The 26,301-nt window shown below is 45.9% G+C and overlaps 1 protein-coding gene across 2 annotated transcripts in view; it reads right to left on the bottom strand.

Moving 5' to 3' along the window:
• RAB7B (RAB7B, member RAS oncogene family) overlaps nt 1–25,797 on the bottom strand; it is a 78,535-nt gene extending 52,738 nt beyond the window's left edge. The window contains exons 1-4 of one of the 2 annotated variants that reach the window (XM_056558021.1): nt 25,421–25,797; nt 19,553–19,608; nt 17,206–17,332; nt 8,197–8,412 (exon numbers count right to left, since the gene is read on the bottom strand). In XM_056558021.1, coding sequence (XP_056413996.1) covers nt 8,197–8,412; nt 17,206–17,332; nt 19,553–19,605 — 396 coding nt within the window. In that variant the 5' untranslated portion in view covers nt 19,606–19,608; nt 25,421–25,797. The remainder of the gene's footprint in view (nt 1–8,196; nt 8,413–17,205; nt 17,333–19,552; nt 19,609–25,420) is intronic. The other variant, XM_056558022.1, reaches the window with a different exon arrangement.
• Nucleotides 25,798–26,301: the final 504 nt, after the last annotated feature.

Raw genomic sequence — 26,301 nt, 5'->3', positions numbered from 1 at the left:
ATTATTTTCCCAGAATGATGACCCAGAGTACAGCCAAAAGTAAAAATGATGCCCGCCCCAAACCCTATACTCTGAATCATCATTCTGGGAAGGGGATGTGTGGGGCCGTCCCTATTCTGTTACCTCAAATGCGCAACCCGCTCAGGTGGAGACAGAGAGCGTTGCGCATTTGAGGCAACTGCAAACCTCCAATGCTGTTGACTCTGTGTCCCATGACCCATTTTTGGGGGACAAAGATATTATGAGGGGCATTGGGAAAGAGGTTTTGGGTTTGATTTTTTGGGGGTAGGGTATTTTGGTATAAAATTTGGAAGATAATGTACCCTGGACTGGTACATTGGAGCCGAATTCTGGGGAATGAAATTTAGGGCAAAGGATGGAAAATTTAGTACTCCATGGAAGTGTGATACTCCCTGAAGCAACCTATGCAGAGGCCCGGATGATCGGGGCAAGTGTCACACTGAGTGGTGGTGTCCCTCCGTCTCCCCTTCCTGTGACACACTCTGCATCTTTTCTGGGTTCGTCCCGACCTTCCAGTGTTGGGGATCACACCTGGAAAGTGTTGGCCGGGGACGATCCGGGGACCTAAAGTTCCAGAGGTGCTCTGACCCGCTCTTTGGCGATCACCATAGATGAGGGCCTTTAGAACTACCTCTTGGAACTCCAGGTATGTCCCTGTGTTGCCAGCGTTCTGGTACAGTATAAAAGAGTTGTACATGGCAACCTGTACCATGTAGACCGCAACCTTTTTATACCATACGCGTGTTTTCCGCATGGCATTATATGGCTTGAGGACTTGATCAGAAAGATCAACTCCCCCCATATACCGATTGTAGTCCAGAATACAATCGGGCTTGAGGACCGGTCCCGCGGTACCTCGCACAGGGACAGGGGTGCTGCCATTCCCATGAATTGTGGTGAGCATAAGGACATCCCTCTTGTCCTTATACCGGACCAACAACAGGTTCTCATGGGAAAAGGCACGGGACTCACCCCGGGGGATAGGAGCATGTAGGGAATGATGGGGCGGAAGGCCTCTTTGATTTTTCCGGACTGTCCCACAAGCGACCGTGGATCTGGCGGCGAGGGATGAAAAGAGAGGGATACTAGTATAAAAGTTATCCACGTAAAGGTGGTAACCTTTATCTAGCAATGGGTGCAAAAGGCCCCAAACGATTTTCCCGCTAACACCCAGAGTGGGGGAACAATCTGGGGGTTCAATGCGGGAATCTCGTCCCTCATACACCATAAACTTGCAAGTGTACCCGGTGGTACTCTCGCAAAGTTTATACATCTTCACGCCATACAGCGCTCGCTTGGTCGGGATGTATTGCCGGAAGCTGAGTCTCCCCTTGAAGCTGATGAGCGACTCATCAATAGAGACCTCCCGCCCCGGGACATAGGCCTCCCAAAATCTGGCCCCGAAGTGATTGATGACCGGCCTGATTTTATACAGGCGGTCATACACGGGATCAGTTCGGGGGGACATGCCGCATTATCAGCATAATGCAAACATCTCCGAATGGCCTTGAACCGGGAACGTGTCATGGCCATACTGTAGAGGGGTGTCTGGTAAAAGACGTCCCCACTCCAATATTGCCTGACACAGGGTTTTTTAACTATACCCATATGCAGCGCAAGGCCCCAAAAGGTCCTCATTTCGGCTGCATCGACTGGAGTCCAGCCGCCGGGTCTAGCTAAAAGTGAGCCCGGGTTAGCGGCGACGAACTGTTGGGCGTACAGATTCGTCTGTGTAACCATCAAATTAACAAAGTCGTCACTGAAAAAATGACCGAAAAAGTCCTTTTCAGTGAACCCGGCGATGTTAATTTTGATTCCTGAGTCGCCAACAAACTCAGGAATCATGGGCTCGTGGTCCGCTGGCTCAGCCCAGTCAAGTTCTCCGGTACGAGGTACCAGTGACCTTGGCAGGGGGGCTTCACTAGTATGAGCGCCAGGGGGACTCATACTAGCATGGGGCACAGGCTCAAGGACAGAGGAGGTTTGCGGCACCGCATGGCGGCGAGTTCGCCGCCTTGGTGGCTCATCATCTGAACTAGATGATGAGGAGGACGATGAAATAAGGAAGGTGGGGTCTTCATCGTCCTCTGAGATGCTTTCAGAGTCGGAGGCAATTAGGTCATATGCCTCCTCCGCCGAAAACACTCTGCGGGCCATTTCCCTACTCTAATGGGGATACGGGTATGTGTGTGTGTGGGGGGGAAAACTTTATTGGTGTGTGTGCTGCGTGTGGTGTGGTGCGATACTACCTCCCTAACCCGCCCTTACCCGCCCTAGCCTAACCTAACTAAACTAACCCGCCCTAACAGAAAAAAATATAAAATAAAAAGGGGACTTTTTAAAAAAAGGAGGACTTCTAGCGCAAAAAAAAACCCTGCACCAAAAAAATAAGCGTTTATCTAATCAGTGGTGTGCGCACTGATTAGCGCTTGTGGCGGCAGGGGGCGCAGAAGTCAGTGGGGGGTCCAGCCACTCAGCCCAGGACAGTGGCTGGTGGCTTGTTCACAGACCCCCACACAAAAAACCCGAAAAATTAAATAAAAAAACGCTTTACCCCGAAAAAAATGCACCCGCCTGAACCAAAAAAAAAAAAACGCTGATCAGTGATAAATCACCGACAGCGGTGGGACAGGCTGCACACACAGGTACGGTCCGTCCACACAGTACACGCCTGCTACTGGTGGCACGGACCGCCTATGGGTGCAAAAAAAAATCCGCGTTAACCGAAAAAGGTGCCTTTACCACAAAAAAAAAGCTGATCAGTGATAAATCACTGACAGCGGTGAGGCACGCCGCACACACAGGTACGGTCCGGCCACACAGTACACGCCTGCTACTGGTGGCACGGACCGCCTATGGGTGCAAAAACACGCTAGAAAACCCGAAAAAAAGCGCCGGCACCACAAAAAAAATCAGCGGCGGGTGGGCTTTAACAAACGGTGGCGGACCGCTCTTTTATAACTAAGAGGGTCCGCACACACGCTTAGTGAAAAAAATAAAAATAAAAAGATCTGCGCCAAAAAAAAAGGCTGACGGCAGACCGCAGCGACCCAGCAGGTCCGGGGTCACGCAGCTAAAGGTGCTACGGACCCACGGACACCCACTGAGGTACGCCGAAAAAAAAATAGATTAAAAACTATTTTTTTTTTTAACCCTAACCTGTCCCTACCTAATCTAAAGCTATCCCTGGGATTTCTATGCCAAGGGGCCACAGAAAGGGGGCAAGGGGCACTTTTTTTTTACTGAGGGGATGGTGGGCAGCATGGGGCTCCGTCCTGCACACCAGATCTCTGTGGAATGGTGGGCAGAACGGAGCAACATGCTCCTAGCCCACCAGATCCCCTCCCATTACTATGTGATTGGTGTGGCCACTTTGGCCACCCAATCACAACTGTACTGAGGGGGTGGCCACAATGCCAGCCCCCAGTACAGCATGGATGGTGATTGGTGGTGTATACTACACCACCAGTCACCATCTATATCCAGGTCACAGGGTCACACGTGACCCTGATGACCTGGAACCGCTGCAGAACGCCGGTTAGTAGTTACCGGCGTCCTGCAGCGATCGCCGATATAGGAGGTCCTCCGGACCTCCTCCGACACACTGCCGGGATGTCTGCTGATAGAAATCAGCAGACATCCGGCTCCGATCCCCGCACGGCGAGCGGCGGGGAACGGAATCGCAGCGCATCGCTCGTCTGAATTGACGAGCGATGCGCCACGATCGCCGACATGGGGGGTCATCATGACCCCCCTGGGCTATATGCCCCGATGCCTGCTGATCGATTTCAGCAGGCATCGGGCGCCGGCTCCGCTCCAGATGGTTGCGGGGGGCCGGCAAAACACATGACGTTCTCATACGTCATGTGTCCTTAAGGACTCGGACATGGAGACGTATGAGAACGTCATGTGTCCTTAAGGGGTTAAGGACCGAGCGTTTTTCGGTTTTTGCTCTTTCGTTTTTTCCTCCTTACCTTTAAAAAATCATAACTCTTTAAATTTTGCACCTAAAAATCTGTATTATGGCTTATTTTTTGTGGCACCAATTCTACTTTGTAATGATAGCAGTAATTTTGCCCAAAAATCTATGGCGAAACAGGAAAAAAAATCATTGTGCGACAAAATTGAAAAAAATACAGCCATTTTATAACTTTTGGGGGCTTCCGTTTCTACGTAGTAAATTTTTTGGTAAAAATGACACCTTATCTTTATTCTCTAGGTCCATACGGTTAAAATGATACCCTACGTGTATAGGTTTGATTTTGTCGTACTTCTGGAAAAAATCATAACTACATGCAGGAAAATTTATACGTTTAAAAATGTAATCTTCTGACCCCTATTACTTTTTTATTTTTCCACTTACAGGGCGGCATGAGGACTTATTTTTTGCGCCGTGATCTGAAGTTTTTATTGGCATGATTTTTGTTTTGATCGGACTTTTTGATCACTTTTTATTCATCTTTTCATGATATAAAAAGTTACCAAAAATACGCTACTTTGGACTTTGGAATTTTTTGCGCGTACGCCATTGACCGTGTGGTTTAATTAGCAGTATATATTTTTAATTCAGATATTTCCACACACGGCAATACCACATATGTTTATTTTTGTTTTTATTTACACTGTTTTTTTTAAATTATTATTGGAAATGCCGGGTGATTCAAACTTTTATTAGGGGAAGGGATAATTCAAAGGGTTAATGATTTTTTTACACTTTTTTTTTGCAATATAATAGCCCCCATAGGGGGCTATAACATTGCATTTACTGATCTTTATCAGTGTTCAATGCATCTCCATAGGGATGCATTGATCAGGGTTTTCGGCGATTGATTGCTCAAGCCTGGATCTCAGGCTTGAAGCATTCAATCGGCGATCAGACTGCAGGAAGGAAGGTAAGAGACCTTCCTCCTGTAGTAAAGCTGTTCGGGATGCTGCGATTTCACCGCGGAGATCCCGAACAGCTCCCTGAGCTAACAGGCACTTTTTACTTTCACTTATAGCCGCGTGGCTCAGCTTTGAGTGCACGGCTAAAGGGTTAAAAGTGCGCGGCACCGCGATCAATGCTGCGTGCTATTAGTGGTGGGTCCCAGCTTCACTATGATGCAAGCCCCGCCGCGATATGCGGGGTCACCGTCCCTAGCAACGTCCCTAGCAACATCCCTCGCATGATGTTATAGCGCTCATGCGCAGACGAGCGAAATTTCACTATTAATTTCGCATTCGCAATAGCGAAATTTCGCAATTCAAAAAAACATCACGAATATAACGAATATTCGGATTTCACGAATATGGGACGAATAATCGTCCTCATATTCGCGAAATATCGCAAATTCGAATATGGCACATGCCGCTCATCACTAATAACTACAGTACAGACCAAATACTGATCACAATACTACATGCAAACCCAACCTCTCATGTGAAATAAAATAACTATGATGTAAGTGAACATAAATTTATCACACTAATGACATTACTAAGCACAAGGTTAGCATAGAAGCAAAACAGTTTATGGCTATAAAAGCTATATTGCTAACATGGGCCAAGCCACACCGCTACAACATACGTTTCAGAAGAAATTCTAGAATATTCCCTGATAAATAGGCTCTTCAGTATCTCATAAAATGCTTTTGTAAGTTGTATCAAAATGTTCCCATTTTTTCTTCTCAAACAGATGAGATCTAGCATGTAGAAAAATAGCAACACACCCAATTCAATTGCTTTGAGTGCTTTTAAAGTTCATTTTTGACTCATTCCAGCGGACAGTGTTCTTTGGCAGCATATTAAGCATGATTCAGAAAACATCTGAACGTTATTCCTCAATATAAATTACAAAAGATCATGCCCAGATCAGAAATATATTTTTATAAGACCTCATGCCTACAGCTGTTCTAAAGATATCTCTTTCATGGATCCATAATATTGGGTCCATAAACTGCTATGGGTCCGATCATTGCCTCCCTGTGACTTTAATCTAAAAAAGAACACATGCCAACTTACAGTGTCATAGTCTCCTAATAACATTAGAGGAGAATGTGATGCTGAGGCGAGTGGAGTATGTGAGGGGATTATGGGATACCATACATGCACATGTATTTGTCATGTTTGAGGCTTTAAAGGAAATCTATCATTAGTATTACTGGCACTAACCTGTTGGTACAGGCTTGTAGTGCGGGGGACACTGATAAATATTATACTTGCCGTTTATTGCTCCATGCCTCTGTTCTCCATTAATCCCCATTCAGGGCCAGTTCTGCCTATAGGCAAAATAGGCAGCCACCTAGATCGCCCTCTTGATGGGGGCGTCGCTCTGTCTGCTGTATGAAAGTTAGTAGCCAGCCAGCATCTAAAGCCCCCAAGCACCCGCCCAGCCAGCACCACCATTGCAACCCCATCCCCCACGCTACCATAATAATCTGCATTCTTCAGCCTGCTGGAGGAGCACAGTGCCACCTCCAGGGCCAGATAGGCAGGTCAGGTCTGTCCATCATCCTGACATCGAGCGCGCCTCCATACATCCGCCCCATGAGGAGAAGGTTTGTTACAGTGTGTCAGGTGGGGCGTGTCAAAGCTTTCGCCTAGGGTGGCAAAAATCCTTGCACCAGCCCTGTCCCTATTCTTTGGTATATGCTAATAAAGGAGCTAGGAGCCCTGCGTGTCAAAGCATCGGGTGCACTGTGACATCCGGCCGACATCTTCATAGTAATTCATCACCCCTATGCTGAGCGCTACTCTACATTCAGACCCTCCCCCCCCTCTGCATGCACAATAGCTGCGGCCACAGGCATGGAGTGGAGCTCCATTCTGCAGCAGAAGAGGCTCAACACTGGGAAGGAGGTCTTACTATAAAGATGCTGGCCAGAAATCACCATGCACCCAGGGGTGGGCACACTCTGTGTGCACCAAGCTCTTTCATTAGGATAATGGAGCAAAGAATGGTGTGGTAGCCTGGGGGATGTAGGGTATGGAGAGTGTAGCTGTGCGGTGATTAAAGGGTGTTTGTTAACCCTTGCTATTCGTGACGCCAGGGTGAGGGCTCCTCAGTAATGCTTGTCCTTCCGCCACCCTTCCCAAGAGAGATAGGGAGGTAGATATTAATAGATTGTCCACAACCGGAGAGTTTTCTGAAACAGGATTAACTTTTACTGAAGGTTTTCTGCAAGCTTCAATAACAGAACAGTCTCTAGGCATACAACTGTTTACTTTGGAGATTGACAAAGCTTGGGACTTTAGCATTTAGAGTCTTTTAGTATTGCGCGCTGTTCCACTGGATTTAGTTGCGGTCCAATAGTCACGCTAGCTTTAGCGGGGTTTAGATTAGAACTCACGGTTTTGGTTCAGCTGAGGCCGGTAGGTTTTCAGGCCTAGCGTGTCTTTGAAAGTTGCATAGATCCGTCCTGCTAGTCCGGCATCCACGAGAGCAGCAACCCAAGAGAGCGATAATTGGCTTCAGATACCTTATATGGGCAGGGGCTGGACTAGTGCTAATTGGTCCATACTAATGTAAATCACCATTACAAAGACTTGTGGGTAACACGTGACCCAAGGACCTCCAAAGGTCCCCCAACATACCATAGAGGATATCTAACATGGTCACATGACCGAAGGTCCTGCGACGCTAAACAAGGTAAGTACTATACATTATTATAAAATATATACTATTATTAAATATATACACGTATTAACATTAGAGAATTAGACTTGAGAAGAGGCGACTAGGGGCTGTCCCACCTGAGGAACCCTACCTGAACTTAGTTACTCTGACTTTGGGAACCTCTACACTAGGTACAGTATGTAATACGGAACCGGGACACCACAAATGGGAAGTATTATTTGCATCAGTGTCACCTGCACTACAAGTCTGTACTAACAGGTTTGTGCTGGTGATACTGATTGCAGATTCCCTTTATGAGTTAGCATAGACAGTAAGTGAAGCATCTGCTTTACCTCAGAATCACTTTACATTTGCATCTGGAAGATGCACTAGTCACCTTAATTCTTACCAATAGGAGCATGAGGCCATCAAATAGGAACATGACCAATAGAAACGGCCTCACTGGGGCCTGAAACACGTTTTCTGTACTCAATGTCCCCTGTACCCTATACAAATAAGATTAAACACAACAGCTATTGCTTACTTTGCCGTAAACATTATATTTTACAGCATATGCTTACCTGTCGATCCTCCAAGTCAATCTTGTTTCCTAGAATGATTATCGGGAAATTAGTAACCGGTGACTGTATTTTATCCATAAAGTCTGCCCTCCAGGTCTCAAGGCTTAAAAAAGATTCCTTGTCTGTGACATCGAAGACCAGAAAGCAACCATCAGAGCCCTTATAGAAGGAGGATACCAAAGAGCGGAATCGTTCCTGTCCACCTGTGTCCCAGATCTACTGAACAAGAACAAATAATGTGTGAACAATTCAGAGTTTACCAGATTGAGCTCTTTACTACAAGATCTTCTGAGATGAAGTCACTAATATGTGAAAAAGGTCTGGTTGTCTGTTGAAATCATTTTATTAACCTATATAGGACATAGGACGTTCTGGAACGTCCCCGCTACCTGGGCTTTAATGCCCAATGACGTTAGAGAACGTCCTGTTGTATTTCCGGTCTCTGCCGCGCGCCGGACAGAGATCGGAACGGCATGTCTGCTGAAATCTTTCAGCAGGCATGCCGTGCAATTGCCGAGGGGGGTCCCGGGACCCCCGCATGTCGGCGATCGCAGAAAATCGCATGTCAATTCAGACATGCGATTTTCTCCTATTCCGGGCTGATCAGGTCTCTGGTGACCCGATCACCCGGAAAATAGGGATGCTCGGACCTGTGAGTGACAGGCCCCAGCATCCTGCAGGGTAGGAGTGAGGTCGCAATGCTGCGATCTCCTCCCATCCCCTGCCATTGGTCAGAACTGATTCTGACCAATGGCAGAGCAGGAAGGTGGGTTGCCATGGAAACCCCCCGTTCTTCCCACCTCTGAATGTCAGGCAGAACGGGGGGAGAACATGGAGGCCGGTACCTGGAGGAGAAGATTCGTGGGGCCTGGCAATCATCGCAGATATTCACCGGAGATCCCGGCTCAGGTAGGGAATCGACGGTGGGGGGGAGAAATGAAACTGAAAGTAAAGTGATTTTTACTGTGGCAACCACTAGGAAGGCCGAACTGCAACTCCCAGCATGCCCAGACAGCCAAAGGCTGTCTGGGCATTCTGGGAGTTGTAGTTTTGCAACATCTGGAGGGTCACAGTTTGGGGACTACTGTTACAGTGGTGCCCAAACTGTAGCCCTCCAGATGTTGCCAAACTACAACTCTCAGCATGCCTAGACTGCCCAGGTATGCTGGGAGTTGTAGTTCTGTAACATCTGTCCCTTCAGATTTTGCAATTTTCATGAAATTTTTGAAAATTGCTGCTCTACTTTGAAGCCCTCTAATTTTTTCAAAAAGTAAAAATATGTCCATTTTATAATGCCAACATAAAGTGGACATATTATATTTGTGAATCAATATAAAATGTATTTGGAATATCCATTTTCCTTACAAGCAGAGAGCTTCAAAGTTAGAAAAATGCAAAATTTTCAAAATTTTCATGAAATTTTGGAATTTTTCACAAAAAAAGGATGCAAATAACGCAGAAAATTTACCACCAAAATAAAGTAGAATATGTCACGAAAAAACAATCTCAGAATCAGAACATTCGGTAAAAGCATCTTAGAGTTATTAATGCTTAAAGTGACGGGGGTCAGATGTGCAAAAAACGCTCTGGTCCTAAGGTGTAAAATGGCCTGGTCCTTAAGGGGTTAAACACATATATGTAGAACATTACTACAGAAGACTTCCAGCTCCAAGATTGGTAACATTCTAAAACTTTATTAAACATTTAGTAAAAACGCATTCCCTACCAGGCATATGCTTTTAGTAGATGTTTATTAAAATTGGAGAATGTTATGAATGTTGAGCTGGAAGTCTTTCTGCATTCTTAGTCATTGCTGGGTTTCACGTCAAATTTTTCTTCTATATTTATTGTATAAAGCAGGAAAGCAGTATGCTAAGTGTCTTCATAGGGATCTATTCGTCAAAGAGTGTCTTTTTGGCCTGCATCTGGCTGGCATATGTTAGTTAGGCCATAAAAAATGAAGAAGTGAATGTCATAGTAGACTTTCTATAGTAGAATGTGTTACTAAGGAGGGCCATGTAAACAAAAATAGTGACATCCATCCAGAGGCGGCTCTCCCATTAGGTGAGTAAGGCACAGAGGAGAGGAGAAGAGAGGACACGCTACGGGGGAGCATTGTAAGTATTTTTTTATTTGTTTTTCTTACAGTGGGAGCCTCCACTAAAGCCACCTTAAGGGTTCTGCCCTTATCACCTAAAGAGAGGTGCTATTACCACCTAAAGGGGGTTACTAAAGTGGACTGCTATTACTATCTAAAGGCGGTTATTAAAGTGGACTGCTATTACTACTTAAAAGGAGTTACTACTACTACCATCTTTAGGTGGCTGCTGCTTCTACTGCCTAATGGGGGGCTGCTACTAATATATGCGGGGCCTGTAACCATATACAGGGAACTGCAAATTTATAAAGGGGACAACTATGACCAGGGGTACCTACCTACAGGGAGTTACCCCTTGTTTTAGGAGGCCACTACTACTTACAGGAAGCAGCTATCTACAGGGAATAACTACATACAGATGGCATCTACCTACTTGGTGAACCTATGTAACGTGGGAAAAAAATGTGAAAGGACCTAACTACCTAATGGGAGTACACAAAAGAGGCGTATAAAGATCAAATCACAGCCCTATATAATCGGCAGCCATCTTGGGGCCAGTCACATTAGCGTTTTATTTTAGAGAGAGCGTTTCATTGCAGGGAGAGATAGAGCATTGTGTGCGTTGCACTGAGAAACAGCTTCACATCAGCGATTCACCCCAAGCCAAAATCACTGCATAAAAGGAGAGAGAGAGAGAGAGAGAGAGAGAGAGTATTTTCCAGCTCTCATAAGTGTAAACTTTACGTACACCTACGTGGTGTATTTTTTTTTTTCTCCTGAAAACCTAATTTGAGCCTAGTTACTGTGAAAGGCCAGCCAAAGCTACACCCTTGTTTCTGTAGCCTTCTACAGTTTTAAGCTGAGCGTACTGTCCAGCCCTCATAAGTGTAAAGTGTAGGTACACCTACGTGGTGTACATTTTTTTTCTTGAAAAACAAATTGGGGCCTAGATACTGTGAAAGGCCAGACAAAGCTACACACTTGTTTCTGTAGTCTAATACAGTTTTATTCCAGGCCAAAACTTTTTTTATATATCTACTGGCTCCGGAAAGTTAAACAGATTTGTAAATTACTTCTATTAGAAAATCTTAATCCTTCCAATAGTTATTAGCTTCTGAAGTTGAGTTGTTGTTTTCTGTCTAACTGCTCTCTGATGACTCACGTCCCGGGAGCTGTGCAGTTCCTATGGGGATATTCTCCCATCATGCACAGCTCCCGGGACGTGACATCATCATTGAGCAGTTAGACAGAAAACTTCAGAAGCTAATAACTATTGGAAGGATTAAGATTTTTTAATAGAAGTAATTTACGAATCTGTTTAACTTTCCGGAGCCAGTTGATATATATAAAAAAAGGTTTTGCCTGGAATACCCCTTTAAGTGTAGTGGAGCGCATTGTCCTTCTCTCATAAGTGTAACATATACGCACTCAGCTTGTGTATAAGTATGTCAGGCAGAGAAGTGCCAGGACGTGCACAGAGGAATAGCAGAGGCCTAAATTCATCAGGCACAGGCAGGGGTCACAGCAGGGGCGTGTGGCAGAGGATTCGCAGTGAGAGGTCTGAGCTCCCGATGTCAGCTAGCAGTCGTGTCTCGACCAGCAACCCAGCAGCCATGATTGATTGGTTCACTCGGTCATCCACTTCCAAAATGACATCTGACTCCCCCAGTCAGGGCCGGTTTTAGGCTTAGCATGGCCCTAGGCAAAATGAAAAGAGGGGCCCCAAAATCGTAATAGTGAACTAACCAGATTTGCACGTTTTTGGTCACTTCAAATACCATAAAAATATCTAAAAAGCAATTGAAAAGTCTCATCAAAACAAAAAATAGTACCAATAAAAACTACAAATCACAGCACAAAAAATGACCCTCATACATCCCCATATACAGAAAAAAAAAACAGTTATAAGGATCAGAATAGTACGATTTTACATTTTTTGTATAGTTCCCCCACATTAGGTTGGCAGTATAGTTCCCCCACATTAGGTTGGCAGTATAGTCCCCCACATTAGGTTGTAGTTCCCCCACATTAGGTTGCAAGTATAGTTCCCCCACATTAGGTTGGCAGTATAGTTCCCCCACATTAGGTGCAGTATAGTTCCCCCACATTAGGTGCAGTATAGTTCCACCACATTAGGTTGGCAGTATAGTTCCCCCACATTAGGTGCAGTATAGTTCCCCCAAATTAGGTGCAGTATAGTTCCCCCACATTAGGTTGGCAGTATAGCTCCCCCACATTAGGTGCAGTATAGTTTCCCCACATTAGGTGCAGTATAGTTCCCCCATATTAGGTTGGCAGTATAGCTCCCCCACATTAGGTGCAGTATGGTTCCCCCACATTACGTTGGCAGTATAGCTCCCCCACATTAGGTGCAGTATAGTTCCCCCACATTAGGGGCAGTATAGTTCCCCCACATTAGGTTGGCAGTATAGTTCCCCCACATTAGGTTGGCAGTATAGCTCCCCCACATTAGGTGCAGTATAGTTCCCCCACATTGGGTGCTGTATAGTTCCCCCACATTAGGTTGGCAGTATAGTTCCCCCACATTAGGTTGGCAGTATAGTTCCCTCACATTAGGTGCAGTATAGTTCCCCCACATTAGGTGCAGTATAGTTCCCCCACATTAGGTTGGCAGTATAGTTCCCCCACATTAGGTGCAGTATAGTTCCCCCACATTAGGTTGGCAGTATAGTTTCCCCACATTAGGTTGGCAGTATAGATCCCCCACATTAGGTTGACAGTATAGTTCCCCCACATTAGGTCCCCCCTCTCCTCCTGATTTTTCATATTTCCTTACCTGGCCGCACCCGGCAGGCTCAGGTAATGCGGGGGGGTCTTGTGCGCTGTGTGGATAATATGACTAGTGTCGCCTCCTGCGGCTCCTCTGCAAGGCGACAGGGACATCACTTATTATTTCCTGCAGCCGCGGCCGGACTGCTAAACTTAAGCAGACAGCACTGCAGGAAATTATAAGTGACGTCCCTGACGCCGCGCAGAGGAGCCGCATGAGGCGACACTTGTCATATTATCCACACAGCCCACAAGACCCCCCGCATTACTTGAGCCTGCCGAGCACCCTTCTTCATCTCCCCCAGACCCCTCTGCACCCTTCTTCATCTCCCCCAGACCCCTCTGCACTCTTCTTCCCCTCCCCCAGACCCCTCTGCACCCTTCTTCCCCTCCCCCAGACCACTCTGCACCCTTCTTCCCCTCCCCCAGACCCCTCTGCACCCTTCTTCCCCTCCCCCAGACCCCTCTGCACCCTTCTTCCCCTCCCCCAGACCCCTCTGCACCCTTCTTCCCCTCCCTCAGACCCCTCTGCACTCTTCTTCCCCTCCCCAAGACCCCTCTGCACTCTTCTTCCCCTCCCCCAGACCCCTCTGCACCCTTCTTCCCCTCCCCCAGACCCCTCTGCACTCTTCTTGCCCTCCCCCAGACCCCTCTACACTCTTCTTTCCCTCCCCCAGACACCTCTGCACTCTTCTTCGCCTCCCCCAGACCCCTCTGCACCCTTCTTCCCCTCCCCCAGACCCTCTGCACCCTTCTTCCCCTCCCCCAGACCCTCTGCACTCTTCTTCCCCTCCCCCAAACCCCTCTGCACCTTTCTTCTTCTCCCCCAGACCCCTCTGCACCCTTCTTCCCCTTCCCCAGACTCCTCTGCAACCTTCCCCTCCCTCCCCCAGTCATCCTTCATTTAACTTTTGTGCCCCTTCTGCCCTTTTCCCCCATCATTCTTCTTCTTTTACCTTTTGTGCCTCTTCTCCTCCCTCCCCCCAGACACCACCTCTCTGCCCTCTCACCTTATGCTGGAGGCAGGCTGCAGCACGCAGAGCTCCACATTCTTCCTCCTGCTGAGAGCGGAGAAGCCGGGGCAGGAACGAGTCGCACGGACGTCCTCTGCCCTAAAAGTTGCAGTGATCCTGCCCCGGCTCACTTTTGTAAATGCCTGGGCCAGCAGCGAGGCCCCTTTAGCGCGATCTGAAAAGGGGGCCTTGTGCGGGGGACCAGGGGCCGTATTTGAAGTCTGCCCCCGGGGTAGTTGAGCGGCCCCGCAGACAGCGGCCCGGCGCACCCGATCACGGCCGTCTTTGAACTGTGTGCGTGCAGTTCAAACAGGCTCTGCAAATCACTAGTGTTGCGTGACCGGCAATGGATGTTCCCTGGGTTAAATGGACAAAGGGAGCATTTAATTCGATAAAGTCTGCGGGCAGAACTGGGAGGGATTCCTCAATTATCTGTCCCCCCGCATGATTTTCTGGGGGGATGTGTCCCTCCCTGTTCCTACGCCCCTACGCTGGTCACTGTTTTAAAGTTGCCGTGGCTGGGCTGCCACAGGCTGCTGATCCACTACTGAGCATCCAGCAGGGGGCCCCCTGGGGGCCGTAGGCAATTGCCTGGATTGCCCCGCCCTAACGCCGTCCCTGCCCCCAGTCAACATTCGGTGGGTTCCTCAGACTCAACCCTCAGTTGACATGGCCCTCATGCTGCTGCTGCCACCTCCAGGCTCTGTCTTTGTGCAGCCATATGGTCTCCTCATGTTGATGCTTCCGCCTCCAGGCTCTCTCATTGTGCTGTCATATGGTATCCTCATGCTGATGTTGCCACCTCCAGGCTCTGTCATTGTGCCTCCATATGGTCTCCTCATGCTGATGCTGCCACCTCCAGGCTCTCTCATTGTGCTGCTATATGATCTCCTCATGCTGATGCTGCCACCTCCAGGCTCTGTCATTGTGCTGCTATACGGTCTCCTCATGCTGATGTTACCACCTCCAACCTTTCTCTTGTGCTGCCATGGATACTGCAAAATATAATTAAGGTGCTGGTCCCCAGATACAGAAATTCCTCCGCATTAGACCACAAGGAAGTATTGAGGATATGCATTAGCTAAAACGTAACTTTTCTTTGGATAAAATATGGACCCCAATAATTTTTTTTTTAAATCTAACAAAAGGAAAGGTGTGCAAAAAACACCATGTGCCACCTACACCACCAAGTATTGATGCGATGCAAAGACCTCTAAAAGGTGGAACAACGTATGGTACATTGTAACAGGTGGGAGTAAAAACTTCCCCTGTAAGGCCCTACTCTCGCACTATTAATTCCCTTCTTGGAAAGTGTTATTCGCCCTAAAAAGGGCAGCACCACACAGGAATGTCTCCCTTTTTCCACCCAAAAACACTGCCATTTCCCAGGGTTTTTAGTTGGAAATAGGGAGTTTCCTGTGTGGGCTGCCCTTTTTTGGGCGAGTAACACTTGCCAAGAAAGGAATTAAGAGTTCGAGAATAGGGCCTTACAGGGGAAGTTTTTATAATGGGCCATACATGTTCCCTTTCACCTTTTAAAGGTCTTTGCATCGCATCAATACTTGGTGGTGTAGGTGGCGCATTGTGTTTTTTGTACAACTTTCCTTTTGTTAGATTTCAAAAAAATGTATCACTTACTTGTGCACACCAACACTGCCAAAAGAGACCATTTTCTTCTGCCTACCTGTCTCAACTACTATTCTGATCCTACCACATGCCTGATACCACACATCTGATGCTAAGTTCTCCTTCTTACACCCACTTTCGTCGCCGGGTACTGGTATTAACACCCACCACCCCACTCTACCAAAGTGCAAGGCAGCACCGATGTGTGGAGCTGTAACTACGGCCATGTCCTTTATGGAACCACTGAATGTGGTTCCTGCACAGCCATAACAGCAACTTGGACAGGTCACGTCACTTCCGCCTCCGCGCTCTCAGGCCGTTGGTCCTGCAACAGTGTGCGACTCCTCCTCCTCATCCACCACTGTGTCCTCAGCCTCCACTGCACAGACAAGTCTCACTGCCACTCCAGCATACCATGTGTGTAGGGCACGGCGGTGTCATAGACTGATTTGCAACGTTTCCACATGTTGGAATTCCACCTTCCATATGTTGGACCAACTATACGAACAGAGAAAAGCCATCACCGATTTCTTGATGATTCAAGCCGATAGGAGGACTCCTCTGTGTAACTTCAATGTCAACCAGTGGCAGCTCATATGTGACACCTGCCGTTTGCTCATGACCCTGTTTTAAACACCGGGACCAGGCGCAGGGCGTACAGGTACATCCTGCGTCCTTAAGAGTTTAAAATTTGTACACATGTTTTGATACAGTTTAGTCAGGTTTTGAGGAATCTGTTTTTTTTTTAAATCAAAAACCTGATACGGGAACTGTATTGCAAAAACGTGGTGTGAATCGAGCCTTACTAGCTGGAGCACACTATCCTCTCGACTGCAACTCTGACTAGAATTGAACTCCAACTGAACAGTTCAAGACCCTAAATGAACAGCTCCTTAACCCCTACACTACATAAGGGCTGGGTTTGGGGTGTCAGGGTCACCTGGTCACTCTTCCACAATCCCTTAAAGGTACAGTGCACAAATTAGTATATAGCATAACATCGCAATATATCACATTATAACAGGTCAGGCAATGGAGCAGTGGGCCCAACACATAGACAGCAGGGATGCCTGAGGCAATCTTTAGCCCAGAGAACAGCCTTTGGTGCTGGGAAACCACAGTCTCAACACAGGTCCAGAATCCAGAAAAAAATATTTTGAAATGTCTGCATTACATGAGCAAAGTTTTTTTTATGACAGTTATAACACATTATAACATTTGACAACTTTCATCCTGAGCTCCTATAGTGCAAAGGGACTATTAGATACATAAGATTATTGTACAGTACCCAGTGTAAAGATTACACTGCCCAGAAGAAAATCAGAGCACAATCTGTTCAAACATTGGCAAAGCAAGGAATGCTGGGCAGTATCAGGTGAGGGTTCAGTGGGCCTACCATAGAAAATACTTTCTTATTTAACCAAAACATTAGCCAAAGCAATAAAACATGTTATAGTGGCAATTTTTTTTTTCATAACTAACCTGCATCTTTATGGTCTTATTTTCCAGCTGGATGGTTTTTGTAAGTATGTGTGCTCCCAATGTGTTCCGGTAGTCATTTTGGAAAAAATTATGTACATATTGGTTCAGAAGGGAGGTTTTTCCAGTTCTGTAGACATAAAATCACCATTTCATTTAGTACCCTTTTGTTGGTAAAATATTTTTTGGTTAAGTGTCTTTTGAACTATTTACATATTACTGTAGTTTTGGAGTAGGGTTCAGAGTTGTTTTGAAGAGAACCAATCACCTAGGCCCACATTTATTTTTTTGTTTCATTTTATAGTATTAAATGTAGACATTTTTCCTTAGTAATGCCGCTACATACCATAGTATCGCAATGACACTTTCGAGAAGAGTCAACGCACGGACACCCAGCCAAATGTTCCCGGCTTCTCCTGCAGCAATACATTCCTACAATGCCCACTGCATGGAGATACTGAATGATCTTGTGTTATCCAGCGAGATCGCACTGTATCTCTAGACAAGCCGCTAGCAAGCACCCAGATGCGTGATCTGATTGAATAACCAGAACAATCAGATCACCGGCACCTCCGCACTCTTCTTCTTCTGTGACCTCACACACATTGCCAGAAGAAGAGAAAATTTAAAAAAATGGCGGCGTCCACCGGTGCATGGCCGTTAAGTAAACATAAGAAGTGTTAGGCTGCTTTCCCACTATAAAGTTCTTCAGTTTTAAAGAGTTTATCATGTTCCATAATGAAAACCCTTAAAAACGGCCGTTGCAAAATCCCATATGGCTGTTACAAAATCCCATTAAAGTCTCTGGGATTTTTACATTATCCGTTTTAACCCGTCATAGCCCATTATTAATAATGGCACTATTTGTGACGGGAGAAAAAACGGATATGATATAATAACAGGCTATGGCGGGTTAAAACGGATAATGTAAAAATCCCATAGACTATAATGAGATTTTTTAACGGCCATATGGGATTTTGTAACAACCGTTTAATGGCCGTTTTTAAGGGCTTTCATAACGGAACATTATAACGGCTTTTAAAACAGAAAAATTTCATAGTGTGCAAGCAGCCTAAGGCTGGGTTCACACTATGATTTGAACTACGGTTCCCGTATACGGCTGGGAGGATGGGTGGGCGGGGCTTAATCGCGGCACCCGCACTCAGGCGTATTCGGGAACCGTAGTTAATATTAGCCGACTGGAGTGAACCACAGCCTCCGGTCGGCTGTTTTTTCAGCCGTATGCGGTTTCCCGACCGCAGGCAAAAACGTGGTCGACAGCAGGGGGAAAAAAAATCTAAAAGCAGTAATAAAATAATAACCATACTTTACTTGTTGAATCCCATGTCCCTCACGCTTCAGCCCTGTTAGCCTTTGCTTTGCTACAACTATGAAGTTCTGTACATTCACATGCGAATGCTGCAGCCAATCAGTGGCCTTAGTAGTCATGTCTAGTAGATACTAGCATCACTGCTAAAGCCAGGGGTTGGTTGCAGTAGTCACATGTATAGTATGTACTGGAGGGGCCAGAGCATTAGCACTCATGGACAACCATTTTAAAGAAGACCTGTTACCTAATGTTAAAAACAGTTAAGTTTTTTGTCCCTAAGTTGTATTGTAGAGATACAGACTGTCGTTGCAGTCTGTATCTCTAAGGCTGGGTTCACACAACGATTTGAACTACGGTTCCCGTATACGGCTGGGACTTAATCGCAGTGCCCGCACTCAGTCGTTTTCGGGAACCGTAGTTAATGTATGTCTATGAGCCGACCGGAGTGAACCGCAGCCTCTGGTCGGCTTATAGACATACATTAACTACGGTTCCCGAATACGGCTGAGTGTGGGCGCCGCGATTAAGCCCCACCCACCCCTCCTCCCAGCCGTATACGGGAACCGTAGTTCAAATCGTAGTGTGAACCCAGCCTTAGAGATACACACTGCAACGACAGTCTGTATCTCTACAATACAACTTAGGGACAAAAAACGTAACTGTACATACTACACATGTGACCACTGCAACCAACTGCAACCAACCCCTGGCTTCAGCAGTGATGCTAGTATCTAACAGACATGACTACTAAGGCCACTGTTTGGCTGCAGCATTCATGTGAATGTACAGAACTACATAGTTGTAGCAAAGCAAAGGCTAACAGGGCTGGAGCATGAGGGACATGGGATTTAACAAGTAAAGTATGGTTATTATTTTATTACTGCTTTTAGATTTTTTTCCCCCTGCTTGTCCCAAAGCCTTAGAAAAAGCTTTTAACATATTTTCTCATTTTGTGCAGTTTGGTCATAACAATGAAATGCATAAAGAAGTTTTCAGTAAATATACTTCTCTTGATCTTACCCCATAGGGCCGATAATATTAATTTTCAGATCCACTTTCTGGTCAGAATGCATGAGCTTAAAAGATAAAAAACAGATACATAAGTGTTAACTTAATATTATAATATTAATATTATATCATTTTTGAATGGTTAAATTGAGATTCTGCTATAAACTGCAAAAATGAAAGTCACATTTCCCCAACATTTCAGTTTCTTAAATGGGCACTGTCATTTGCAACAACTTTTTATAAAATGTGAATAATAACATTATGGCCCTCATTTACTATTGCAAACCTGACATGTTAGAATTAAAAAAACCTGACTAACCTGACTAACTCTCCATTTTACTAAGAAAACCCGAAAAGGGAGCATGGGGGTGTGGTCACTGAAAAGGGGCGTGTTCCCGATATTTTCACAAAAACCCAACATATTTACTAAGGTTTCCACAAAAAATGTGGTGGAAAATCTGACAGATCAGAGCATGTGTAAAAAAAGCAAAATGTAGGGAAGGTGGAAAATGTAAGGAAACCTTAGTAAATACCGTGGGAAAGAAATTGTAGGGAATTAAAACCCACAAAGAAAAACAAAACAAAAACCTACACTCCACTCTTAGTAAATCAGGGCCTATTGTGGGGTGGGGGGGGTAGGGGGGCGATTTATCAAAACCTGTCCAGGGGAAAATTTGACCAGTTGCTCATAGCAACCAATCAGATCGCTTCTTTACTTTTTAAAAGGAAAGAAGCTATCTGATTGGTTGCTATGGGCAACTTTTCCTTTGCATAGGTTTTGATAAATCTCCACATATATGTATATTTTTTATACTTGGAGCACTAATCGGACAGAACACAGGCAGGTAGGAACCCTCTGTCAGTCATCTTAGCTGATTGACACCCCACGATTTTGCCAAGGTGGTTCCAGTCAGCCCCCTGAGCTATCTCAGCGATCAACTATGAACTAATGGCAGCCATTTCTCAGAAATGCCATACCCCAAATCCTAAGACTTAACCCCAACATCCACAATTTTAACCCCTTAAGGACCAAGCCCATTTTGGCCTTAAAGGGGTTCTCCGCTGCTCAGCGTCGGAAACAAACTGTTCCAAATGCTGGAGCCGGCGCCGGGAGCTTGTGACATCATAGCCCCACCCCTCATGATGTCACACCCCGCCCCCTCAATGCAAGTCCCATAGACTCGCATTGAGGGGGCGGGGCATGATGTCATGAGGGGGCGGGGCTGTGATGTCACGAGCTCCCGGCACCGGCTCCAGCGTTCCGAACAGTTTGCAGCAGAGTACCCCTTTAAGAACCAGGCCATTTTTATTTTTGCATTTTCGTTTTTTCCTCCTCGCCTTCTAAAAATCACAACTCTTTTATATTTTCATCCACAGACCCATATAAGGGCTTGTTATTTGCGTGACCAATTTTACTTTGTAATGCCATCACTAATTTTACCATAAAATGTACAGCGCAACCAAAATAATATTATTTTGGAATGTTTTGTTTTCACGCTGTACACTTTATGGTAAAAAATGACATGTTTTCTTTATTCTGTGGGTCAATATGATTACAATGATACCAATGTTATATGCTTTTCTATAATTGTATCGCTTTTAAAAAATCGCAAACTATTTAAACAAAATTAGTATGTTTAAAACTGCCCTCTTTTGACCACCTATAATTTTCTTATTTTTATGAATACGGGGAGGTATGAGGGCTAATTTTTTGTGCCATGATCTGCAGTCTTTATTGGTAACACTTTTGCTTATATTTTATTTTTTTATCACTTATTACGAATTTTTGGGGAATACAATGGGACAAAAAAGCAGCAATTTTGACGTATAAATTATTTTTTTTAGGGTTTTTGGGGATAAAATTTTTATTGGGGGGAGGGGATTTTTCACATTTTTTTTACTTTTTTTTTTTTACACTTTTTATGTCCCCATAGGGGACTTTTTTATTACAATCATTTGATTGCTAATGCTGTTCAGTGCTATGCATAGGCATAGCACTGATCAATGTTATCGGCGATCTTCTGCTCTGGTCTGGGGACCGCTGGCCACCATTATAGATGATCGGATGCCTGTGGCAGCACTGCCGCATATGGCGTGATCTGTCTTGATCACAGCATCTGAGGGGTTAATGGCGGACATTGCTGATGTCCGCCATTACCGGCGGTTCCCTGCCTGCTGACAGCAGCCAGGACCTGCGTGCATGATGCGAGCACCGGTCCGGTGCTCACAGTCATGTACATGACGTAAATGTACGTCATGGTGCGTTAAGACCCACCGCACCATGACGCATTTACATCCGATGTTGTTACACGTGCCCTGAAGATGTCTTTAGGTAGGCCTATAAAATTCCCTAATTGGCCTCAACTACTACCACTTTGCCCCTTTTAAGTCTTAGGGTCTTGGAGATATCAAAAGCTCCATATTGGGCCATCCATATGCACATTAGACATTCGGAGATTGGCTAGTGACTGGTTCACCCTCCTTTATGCAACCATACCTATTTATGAAATATGTCTGGACAATTTTATCAATAAAGCACTTTATGCCTTTTCTCTCAACCTCATTCCTTGTAGTCTGTAAGCTCTCGTGAGCAGGGCCCTCACTCCTCCTGTTTGAATATTTAGTGTGTAATATTGTAATGTCTGATACTTGTCTTTATTTGTAACCCAAGATTGTAAAGTGCTGCGAAATCTGTTTGCGCTATAGAAATAAAATTATTATTATTTCTCATAGACTTTGAAGTAATCTCAGCTCCTGATTTTGCTTTAAAGTCCATTGGACTTGTGATGTACATGTACATTGCATGTCCTTAATTAATCTGTCTTTGGTGTTTATTTGTTTTATTGGTTATGTATGTAACATGAAACGGCTAAATAAACTATATTTTGATAAATTAGAATATTGGTTATGATAATTAGGTGAAGTATTTTTGAATAGTGCCCTTGAGTTGATATTTTATGTTCTTTTGAAGAGCGGAGTATTAAAGTGCACCTGTCATCAACAAAAACTTTTTATATAATGTAAATAATACCATTATATGTATATTTGTAATATACATTTGTTAAAAAATTGGTATATTTTTGTCCATACAGCTATTGTCTGGGTGTCTTTGTGAGGAGTCCAAATACAGGAAGTGAGGGTGGACAAGCAGGGCTCTGTACACTGAGGACAAGCAGGGCTCTGTACACTGAGGACAAGCAGGGCTCTTTACATTGAGGACAAGCAGGGCTTTGTACACTGAAGACAAGCAGGGATATGTACACTGAGGACAAGCAGGGATATGTACACTGAGGACAAGCAGGGATATGTACACTGAGGGCAAGCAGGGCTCTGTATACTGAGGACAAGCAGGGCTCTGTACACTGAGGACAAGCAGGGCTCTGTACACTGAGGACAAGCAGGGCTCTGTACACTGTGGACAAGCAGGGCTCTGTACACTGAGGATAAGCAGGGCCCTGCACACTGAGGACAAGCAGGGCTCTGCACACTGAGGACAAGCAGGGCTCTGTACACTGAGGACAAGCAGGGCTCTGTACACTGAGGGCAAGCAGGGCTCTGTACACTGTGGGCAAGCAGGGCTCTGTACACTGAGGACAAGCAGGGCTCTGTGCACTGAGGACAAGCAGGTCTCTGTGCAGTGAGGACAAGCATGGCTCCGTGCAGTGAGGACAAGCAGGGCTCCGTACACTGAGGACAAGCAGGGCTCTGTGCAGTGAGGACAAGCAGGGCTCTGTGCAGTGAGGACAAGCAGGGCTCCGTGCAGTGAGGACAAGCAGTGCTCCGTACACTGAGGACAAGCAGGGCTCCGTACACTGAGGACAAGCAGGGCTCCGTACACTGAGGACAAGCAGGGCTCTGTACACTGAGGACAAGCAGGGCTCCGTACACTGAGGACAAGCAGGGCTTTGTACACTGAGGACAAGCAGGGCTCTGTGCACTGAGGACAAGCAGGGCTCTGTGCACTGAGGACAAGCATGGCTCTGTACACTGAGGACAAGCAGGGATATGTACACTGAGGGCAAGCAGGGCTCTGTACACTGAGGACAAGCAGGGCTCTGTACACTGAGGACAAGCAGGGCTCTGTACACTGAGGACAAGCAGGGCTCTGTACACTGAGGACAAGCAGGGCTCTGTACACTGAGGACAAGCAGGGATATGTACACTGAGGGCAAGCAGGGCTCTGTACACTGAGGACAAGCAGGGCTCTGTACACTGAGGACAAGCAGGGCTCTGTACACTGAGGACAAGCAGGGCTCTGTACACTGAGGACAAGCAGGGCTCTGTACACTGAGGACAAGCAGGGCTCTGCACACTGAGGACAAGCAGGGCTCTGTACACTGAGGACAAGCAGGGCTCTGTACACTGTGGGCAAGCAGGGCTCTGTACACTGAGGACAAGCAGGGCTCTGTACACTGTGGGCAAGCAGGGCTCTGTACACTGAGGACAAGCAGGGCTCTGTGCAGTGAGGACAAGCAGGGCTCTGTGCAGTGAGGACAAGCAGGGCTCCGTACACTGAGGACAAGCAGGGCTCTGTACACTGAGGACAAGCAGGGCTCCGTACACTGAGGACAAGCAGGGCTTTGTACACTGAGGACAAGCAGGGCTCTGTGCACTGAGGACAAGCAGGGCTCTGTGCACTGAGGACAAGCATGGCTCTGTACACTGAGGACAAGCAGGGATATGTACACTGAGGGCAAGCAGGGCTCTGTACACTGAGGACAAGCAGGGCTCTGTACACTGAGGACAAGCAGGGTTCTGTACACTGAGGACAAGCAGGGCTCTGTACACTGAGGACAAGCAGGGCTCTGTACACTGAGGACAAGCAGGGCTCTGCACACTGAGGACAAGCAGGGCTCTGCACCCTGAGGACAAGCAGGGCTCTGCACACTGAGGACAAGCAGGGCTTTGCACACTGAAGACAAGCAGGGCTCTGCACACTGAGGACAAGCAGGGCTCTGCACACTTAGGACAAGCAGGGATCTGCACACTGAGAACAAGCAGGGCTCTGCACACTGAGGACAAGCAGGGCTCTGCACACTGAGGACAAGTAGGGCTCTGCGCACTGAGGACAAGCGGGGCTCTGTGCACTGAGGACAAGCAGGGCTCTGTACACTGAGGACAAGCAGGGCTCTGAACACTAAGGCTCTGTGACACACTCATACTTCAGGATGATTGACAAGCCATCAGCCTGCACAGAGCCCTGCTTATCCTGCCCTCACTTCCGGTATTTAGACTCCACATGCAATCGCTGCTGGGACAGCATTTATTCACCCAAAAATATACACATTTTTTTTACTAATGTATATTTCAAATATACATATAATGGTATAATCTACATTATATAGAACGTTTTTGTTGACGACAGGTACACTTTAAATCTTCTTATGTAGGTCTCATATCTGGTCCCTGAACCCAGGAGCTTGATTTATACATCTGAGTGTCTAAGAAGACTGATCATGAATGGTTAGATGAAAATCTAAGTGATAATATTAAAACTGTCTACATATAATAAAATACACAAATGTGCAGTTGCATAACTTTCGATTTGTATCATAATAACCCAAACACAGCATTAGCCTTTCTTCCCTAAATGTGATTCCTTAAAGGAGAAATTCATCTATTATCTTCATTCTTGCAAAACTAATACTGTTAAATCTTCTCTGAGATTCTTTAGGTGCTATTGATAGCAAAGAATGGCGTACTTTAGTACTAATAGGAGAGAGTCATCTAGACTTTTTTTCATCTTTCTCCCAATCCAATATGATACAGAAAATATTAATATTAATATGGCCTATGCTGTTGAAATACTAAGAGGGACAAACTCTCTTTCATAAAGTAAGCAAAGAGTGATCTAGTATCTGTATATGCTGAGTTACTCACCAAAAGCTTCTCTCGATACTTCCAGTGAGAATAAGGAAATTCTACAAGCAAGAAAGGTTATCCAAGATCGTGGCTGCCAGCGGCCTCAACGTCACTCATTCTTTGCAGTACAATGATGGGTGCAGCTGGTCTGCCTTTTACATTATGGGAACTGTCATAGCAGCAGTTTGCTTCCCTTTAAGAACCCCGCTGGGCCTCTCCTTCTTCTGGTCTTTTCCCCAGTCTGACACAGTTTTCCTCCCTCCCTTCTTGTAAAGGGGATGTCCTATATTGACAGGACTACAACATTCTTCGCTCCACTTCTACCACAACATAAGGGAGGAGCAGAGAATAATGTGTGAGCAGCTACCACACAGTACATGTGATCATAGAGCTGTAAACCGTGCACAGCCCTGGGCTAAGGCATAGTCCACGCTGTAAAATTGCTGAATATTTACATGACTGACGAAGTTGTTGTAGCTCTATCTCCAGTTAAACAGGGAGGTCATTCTATTTAGCTGCTATATATAGAGCGAAGTTTACATACAGTTGATATGTTTACTTTCTTTTAACTGACAGCAGGGGCGTAGCTGTAGAGGTAGCAGTCGCTCCGGGGCCCTGGTGCCCAAAGGGGCCCCAAAGCACATCTGCCCCATAAGAGACCAGTATTATAATTGGCATATGGGGACCTGTTGCAGATTTTGCATCAGGGCCCAGAAGCTACAAGCTACACCTCTGACTGACAGTACATAGGTATCAATATATACATACATTACTGTGTTGTTTTTGTATTTTTATAGCATCAATGATTACAATGTGGCTTGTAGCAATTCTCTCTATATATGAACAGAGCAGCTCCAATGAAGTCCGCTATTGTTGGCTAAATGTACCGGCTTAAACAA

This window comes from Hyla sarda, chromosome 2, assembly GCF_029499605.1.
Source record: "Hyla sarda isolate aHylSar1 chromosome 2, aHylSar1.hap1, whole genome shotgun sequence".
Lineage (NCBI taxonomy): Eukaryota > Metazoa > Chordata > Amphibia > Anura > Hylidae > Hyla > Hyla sarda.
The sequence above is the reverse complement of the archived record's forward strand: the minus strand, read 5'-3'. Positions and strand labels throughout refer to the sequence as shown.